Consider the following 7,268-nt stretch of genomic DNA (forward strand, 5'->3'; position numbering starts at 1 on the left):
TCGCTCACGCCGTCGCACTCCTCACCATGGTCGTCACGAACCCGTGACCGCGAGCAATCCTGATAACTTGCACGCTGCGAGCTACGTACCATCACGTCCCTGCTGCTTGCGAGCACAGCGCCGCGCACATGTCCGACGATTTCGACCCGATTTTCTCTCTTTCCTTTCCCTTCCTTCTTTCCTTCCTTCCTTCCTTCCTCACGATACTTGCCTCTCTTTCGCTCTTCCACACACACACACACTCTCTCTTTTCTCCGTCCGTCTCTTTCCCCTTCCTCCTTTACCAAGTTTTTCTCCTTTCCTTGGTCGTTCTTCTTACGTTCTCGTCCTTCTCGCTCTAATCGAGAGGAGTAACTCGATCTCGTCTTTATTATCCTCGTGCACCGTGATTTTCCTCACCGTTGTCGTCGTCGTCGTGATTGTCCCGTCGACGACGTGGTTGTCGATCGACCGGTGGGTCGACAGGCGCGCGCGCGCGCTCTTGCCTGTATCACTCCTTCCTTCTCTTGCTCTCACACTCCCCCCTCGAAGTCTCTCGCTCAATCTTCCCCTCCGCGCTACCCCCTCCCCGTAGAGGACTCGCGGGGTCTCGTCGCGCGCCTCGACGTAACGTAACCGCTCTCTCTGGCCACGACTCGATTCGGTGCACTCGGCCGACTCTCGAATGAGTGCGACGATGCACGATGATATCGGGGATCTGGTGGTGGTGGTGGTGGTGATGGTGCCGGCGGCGGCGGGGGCGGTGGCGATGATGGAGGTGGTGGTGGCGGCGGCGGTGGCGGTGGCGGGGGAGGCCAACAAGAGAGCAAGTGTGTGCAGCGGTGGCGCCGAACTGCGGCGGTAGTCGCTGCCACTTTTCGATACGGTGCGATTAGAACGACGCTGCACGGAAACGATGGGAAGACACGGGCTCTGTTCGTATCGACCCCGCCTAAACCCCGCCTCGTTACGACGGAGCCGCACGAGCGACGCCGAGCGTCGGCGAGCGTCGACGAACCAGCCGGTTTCCTGTTCCGACCTCGTCCTCTTCCGCGATTACGACCTTTCCTCTTCTTGCCCAATCCTCTCTCCTATTTCTACTATACTTTTTTACCTTTTGTATTCTTTGATCGTTAAATTTATCATTGATCGAATCATTGAAATGGATCGATTTCGTTCCTTATCGATCGACGGTGTATGCTAGTAAAAAAAGAACTAATCGATTCGAAGTCAGATCGACCGTGGATCGTTTCACCTTTATTCACCGACGCGAGAAAGCAACGGTTCTTTTTCCAGTACTTTCCTTTCTTTTTCGTTCCATGTATTTACCTAATCTTTACGAAAATAAATCTCTTTCTTTACCTGCTTCGAAATAAGAATAGACGATTGGTCCAAGGTTAGGTTAAAATATTTAATATTTAAATATTATTTATATTTTCAAATTCCAAAGAAAGACCGTCAAATTATGCATAGTTAATCAGTACGTGGAATTCGTTGGACCGAATACAATCCCTTTCCACGTTGCTCTAATTATTAGATGCGTTGAATGCAGTCACGGCGCATCGAGCATAAAATACTGGTTTCGAACTATTATGAACAGCAATCTGTCTCGTATTATGATAATAGTTGATATATCGACGAATACACACGATAAATACGCAAGCATATAACGCTGGCACTGCGTGCTAATAAATATGAGACATCGAAGTTGCTTATTAAACGTATTCCATTAACGATTCATCAAGACCTCTAGTTTCGTAACTTCGATCTGTATGTCAAAGAAACGAGGCACTCATGGTTGGCAAACAAGGCAAACGTGGCTGCACGATCGTAAAGGCGTTATTCTAGTTACGACGATAGTTACGCATACAAGCACACCGTCTACCGATAACGCGCTACGAAAGCCACCGAACCGTATTCGAGAAATATCTTGCGCACCAACAGTGTCGTCGTTAGCACATCACACGTTATTGTAAATAATCCGTGTCACGCATTTTTTGCGTATTTTCAATTGTATACTTGTGTATTTCAATTGTTTATGTTAGTTATTTAACGCGTTTTTTGACACGAATGTTTAAATTCGTGTTATATCTTTTAATACTGATAGATCCTGTTATCAATTTTATTCTTCGTAAAACGCTGTAAAAAAGTTTTACAATTTCAAGTTATTCACTTTATATTATGATATAATTATAAAACGTTGTAGCGCCATATAATAGATCATTAATCGGTTAAAAATGGCTTCATTTCTTTGGAATAAGGCCTAGAAACTTTCATTTGAAGATTCGGCCTCATCACAAAAATCAAGCGTCAAAAAAACATGATTGTGCATATATAGTAGCATGGATTTCAGAGAGGGAAAAGAGAGAGAGAAGTACGTGAAGTCGACTGATCGATCGGCGGCGACGCGGTAGTCTGCTTCAGCGACATCGCCTTGAAAAGAGACAGTCGCTGAACGAACCCGGTTTTGCGTCCATCAAGGCAGTACAACTCTCTTGGTCGATCGACGCTGATGGGCGGATGAATGGGCATGGCCATAGTAGGTAAAATGGCGCCAAGCTCCGACCACTTTAACCTCCCATTCGACTATGCGCAGTTGCGACTCCGCCTGCTATCTGCGCGCGCTGCGCGACCAATACTTACATTTCCATCTCGAATTTCCATCTTCGACGTATGCTAAACATTTCAGATTTTCTATTCTTTTTTTATCTTATGATTTATGATATTTATATTATTCAATTCATATCAAATGATTAATTTTATGTTAAATCCAATAGAATAAATCGAATACTCGAGTATTTTAATAGCAACGCCTAGGAATGTCTGTTATTTTCTGTTAAGAGTATCTTTAATATTAAATAGTTATATTGATTTTCCGAATCTGTTTTATTAGAGTAATAAAAAAAATATAAGTTTTATTATAGATATAATATAATATTGTTTAATATTTGATGATTTTACTTTATACATAGAATTGATGTAGACATCGATTTTTTATCGTACATTGCAATCTACTTTCGAATACGCAATATATTTTCGCAATATATTCCACATTCTTTAGTAACATTTTTTATTTATAACCATGTAATTATAGGATTAACATTTCTTCTTTTTATCGTTTCGTATATATGCCGCATATTGATAAATATCAAGAAACGCTTTCAAATATAAGTAAAAAATATAATTAGATTTCTTTTCATCTATAAGATACTTTTTTATGGATATAAAGAGGAGCAAGGGAAATAGAAATAGAAGATAGGCATAAATAAACACAATAGACAGATTATTATATAAAATTAATTATTTATTGGATATGGATACATTCTTATATTAAAGTTGAAATTATTTGGAAATAGTTTATAATGGATAATTCAATAGAACGTCTTGTCTGGCTAATTCAAGTAACATAGGATCATCGAAGAATTTATTGATAGATACATCTTCGGAAAGTCCTTTCCGTCTTCTTGTCTTCAACATAAATTCTCTAGCTAAATGTGTAGCTGGTTGTGGCTCGAGTGGTCGAATCGTAATACTTTTGTCTAATGGATCGCCAGGTACGATTTGCCAATGATGAAATACAGACAGGCAGAATGCCTGGCCTTGCGTGTGAGTTCGTAAATCGGTCTCGAATCCGAAACTATCGATTGCTGGAATGAAGGCTTTGATAGTATATAAGGGACTTCCAGGAACAGGAGCGTCTTGGGTCACGTGACCTCTTCTCTTAGCCAGTACAGTATAAACTGCCGATACGCAATCCGCAGGCGCTTGAACTTCGACGAATAAATATGGCTCCATCAACCTGGGCGTTGCCATGAGGAAAGCAGAGTACGCTACTCTTCTGGCGGTTGGAATTATTTGACCACCTGTAAAAAGAAAAAATTAATTTTGTTCGTAAAATAAAAGAAAGAAAGAAAGAAAGAAAAACAATAATATTTAGATACCTCCTCGATGAAGAGGTTCTTGGGCAATTACGGCATCCAAAATTTTAAACTTCACGTTTCGAATTGGTTCCTCGCAGAGAGGACCTTCTCGAGTTCCCCACTGAAAACCTTGAATAATAGCATCACGAGCACTATTCAATAACGTTTTGTCTACTTCCGATGGCAAAGTATCATCAACTAAAATATTAGGACCCGTAGCGTCTGGACCGAATGCCCATATGCTTCGCGCAGCTAGCAAATCCCAATCATATTTCGTTTGAAAGAATTCTCCTAATCGTTTTCTGTAAGAATAGACACATTTTGTTTCGTAAATTATGAGATATAAATTTTTTACACTTACTTGTTCCATGTGATTTTAACATGCTCCGCCTCGATATCCTCCGCAAGGCCTCTCTCGAGTGGTTCGGCTATCATCGTCAATTTATTCCGTTTATTAGGTGTTTCAGCGAAACACTTAAGAGAACTCGTTTCTACCACTGTCTCAGCGAAAGCAACAACAGGATCTGCGACTTTTATATCGATCTCCGAATACATACGTCGCAAGTCGTGCATTGCGCAATCTAAATATAATTCACCAGTGCCTAAGACGACGTGTTCGCCGCTTTCTTCGACTCTGGTACCCAACAAAGGATAACTTTTATTCACTTTTCTGAGACCATCTAACATTTTTGGCAATTCTGATGGATTGACAGGTTCGACCGCAATTTTAATTACGCTCTGTGTATTGAATTTTAGCGGGCGGAAAATATGTAAATCGTCTGAATTTGTGAGATCAGTAATCGTGCTTGTTTTTACGATTGGCCTGTCTATACCCTCGATAAGAACCCAATTGCCTGCGGGAACTCTGTTTAATTCTATTGAATAGCGTGCCTCGCTAATCCACAATCTTCCCACGGTCAGAACTCGAGAATCTTCTTCATCAGTACGCGAATATGCTTCGCCTAATACGCGAACGCGTTGTCCCGCCTCGAGTGTACCTGACATTACTCTTCCAAGGACAACAAATAATGTACAATCTTCGGTAGGATACATTTTTGTACTATGAATCATTAATCTTCCCTGTAAATATCATTTTTGTGTTAGATTCTATCTGGAAGAGACGTACATACAAATATTTCGTATATACTAACATTAGGATCGCAATTAATCATATTCTGCGCGAGAGGTGAATCCATAGGGCCTGTGTATACGTGTTGAACTTTAACCGGTGCATGTGATTGAGGACTGGGAACGTGGGCTACACACATATCGACCAATCCGCACATATCTCCTAAAAACCGTGTGCATACCAACCTCAAGAGAGGCCTAATATTCATTTTCATTTCTTCCGATGTTAATCTTATTCCTAATTCATCTAGTACTGTGAAATTAAATTAGAAATTATGTTACGATACGAAAAACTCAATAACCTAACCTATAAAAATTTCTTTATAACTAACCATCAGGTAAAGTTGTATCAACATCGCCAACAACCTGGGCGAAAATTTTATATAATGGTTCAAGAATAAATTCGATAAAACTGCGTTGTGCGGTATTATGCGGTGGTTTTTTTGTAAATTTTCGCGTTTTCGAATTAAAATATATATCTCCCCATAACCGCTTCGCAAATTCATTAGCATTAAGAGTGGGATGAGTTCTAGCATAAAGTGCTGCAAATGATTTCAGAGTGAAACAAACATTGTACTCTGAACTCGCGAAGCATACATTTCCGATTGCAGGAGATACAAAAGATGGATTTTCAGAATCCGAATATAGCGCTATGAGACCATTAATTTCTTCGATGATGTGTCTTAATTTATAATACGCGTCTAATGGAGGTAATTTTAATTCTAGAATAAGTCGATCTATCTTATTTATGCAAACTGTTAACGCAAGTTTTTCCTGAAGCGCGTGTTTTAATAAACGTTCTGTGTTTAACATAACCCCTTCAGCAGCATCGACGATCAATATCGCACCATCGGATAAACGTATTGCTGCTGTTGCCTCATCAGAAAAATTTACGTGACCAGGAGTATCGAATATATTTAAAAGATAAGATTTTGATTTCACATCTTGCAGCAATAAAGTTACAGGTGTTGCTTTTGTTGATACTCCTCGCTGTTGTTCCGTGAATAATGTATCTGTATATCTAAAAAAATATAAATATATATATATATTTTCTAATTATAAATATTAATTGCAATTATTCATATACATTTATTGTACCTTAAAGGTTTTTCATCTGTAACACTGTGTAGATAGGGATGAGTCTGTCTCACTAGACAATCAACTAAAGTAGTTTTGCCATGATGTAGATGACCAAGCAAAACAACATTACGTATGAGATGAGGTGCATCCATCATATCTGCTAAAAATTCTATGCTATATGTTGTTTCTGGAAGTTGTTGTTGTTTTATTTGAAACTTTGGTTTTCTTGTTGGTGCTATTAATGGTTTATCTAATGGTTGTGCATCTTCTTCTTGTACCAATGTTTCTACCTATAACATATTAATAATATATTAAATATGTATTAATGTTGAGGCTAATAATAAAAATACAATTATTAAATTTACCTCTGGCCCATAAACTTCTAAAGCACTTGGATAATATCTTTTATCTTCGTGTAGTACAACTGCCATAGAGTTGCCTTGATCTGATTGCTCTCTAGTTTCATCTTTGTCTTCTTCCATTTCTTCATCTGATCGTTCTCTATCTTCTGCTTCATCTCCAGCATTTCCATATTCATTTTCATCTTCACTATCAGAAGCCAAATCAGGACCAATATAATTTCCAAATTCATCATATAAATCAGCATCCATAGTAATATCTTTTTAGTTTATGACTATAAAAAATATATAACAACTAACTTTAGTTAATTTCTATTATTTATATTTTCTATAGTATTTATATTTTGTCTTATTTTTTATTAAAAAAATGAAGATTATTTATGGTTGTTTACATGCAATTAAGGTTATGACCATAACCTCCAAATTAATAAGCGATCGAAATATAAAAATTTAAAAAGACAAAAATCATCAATGAAGTATATTGAATTTAATTTGTTGTTATAAATGCTTAGAAATGATAAATATTATTATTTATACTTACAAAAATCAATATTATTTAATTAATTAATACGAAAACGTTTAATGAATGTTGAAATTATTGTCATGAAATAAAATACATGTGAATTTATATAAAAAGTTTTAATTATTAATTTAATGATATAGATACAAAAGTTTATTAATTACTTTACATAAATTACACGTGTATTATTTATATTTTATATATATATATTAAATATATATATACATATATATATATATATACATTTAAGCTATAGAATGAAGTAGAATGCAAGAAAATATA

At 37.7% G+C, this 7,268-nt stretch overlaps 2 protein-coding genes across 3 annotated transcripts in view; both read right to left on the reverse strand.

The window, feature by feature from the left end:
- The window catches only part of LOC102673426 (polycomb group protein Psc-like), a 7,700-nt gene extending 6,346 nt beyond the window's left edge, over positions 1 to 1,354 (reverse strand). The window contains exon 1 of one of the 2 annotated variants that reach the window (XM_031511576.1): positions 1,094 to 1,354. The gene's annotated coding sequence lies outside the window, so the exon portion shown is untranslated. Of the gene's footprint in view, positions 1 to 399; positions 536 to 1,093 lie in introns of those variants that run through there. The other variant, XM_031511573.1, reaches the window with a different exon arrangement.
- A 1,907-nt stretch (positions 1,355 to 3,261) lies between these two features.
- LOC102674790 (116 kDa U5 small nuclear ribonucleoprotein component) lies at positions 3,262 to 7,076 on the reverse strand. The gene is made up of 8 exons (XM_006617885.2): positions 7,008 to 7,076; positions 6,473 to 6,741; positions 6,126 to 6,397; positions 5,360 to 6,048; positions 5,051 to 5,280; positions 4,261 to 4,979; positions 3,921 to 4,201; positions 3,262 to 3,842 (listed from the first exon to the last, which is right to left on the reverse strand). The coding sequence occupies exons 2-8, from the start codon at positions 6,716 to 6,718 to the stop codon at positions 3,337 to 3,339; spliced, it is 2,943 nt and encodes a 980-aa protein (XP_006617948.1). The 5' UTR covers positions 6,719 to 6,741; positions 7,008 to 7,076; the 3' UTR covers positions 3,262 to 3,336.
- Positions 7,077 to 7,268: the final 192 nt, after the last annotated feature.

This window comes from Apis dorsata, unplaced genomic scaffold, assembly GCF_000469605.1.
Source record: "Apis dorsata unplaced genomic scaffold, Apis dorsata 1.3 scaffold_331, whole genome shotgun sequence".
Classification (NCBI taxonomy): Eukaryota; Metazoa; Arthropoda; class Insecta; order Hymenoptera; family Apidae; genus Apis; species Apis dorsata.

Bases quoted from the DNA above. Each gene is read 5' to 3' on its own strand.
- LOC102674790 (XM_006617885.2), bottom strand. From the start codon at position 6,718: ATGGATGCTGATTTATATGATGAATTTGGAAATTATATTGGTCCTGAT. The intron at 5,281-5,359 runs GTTAGTTATAAA...TTAATTTCACAG, and splicing joins TGATACAACTTTACCTGATG to TACTAGATGAATTAGGAATA. The intron at 4,980-5,050 runs GTTAGTATATAC...TGATATTTACAG, and splicing joins TGATTAATTGCGATCCTAAT to GGAAGATTAATGATTCATAG.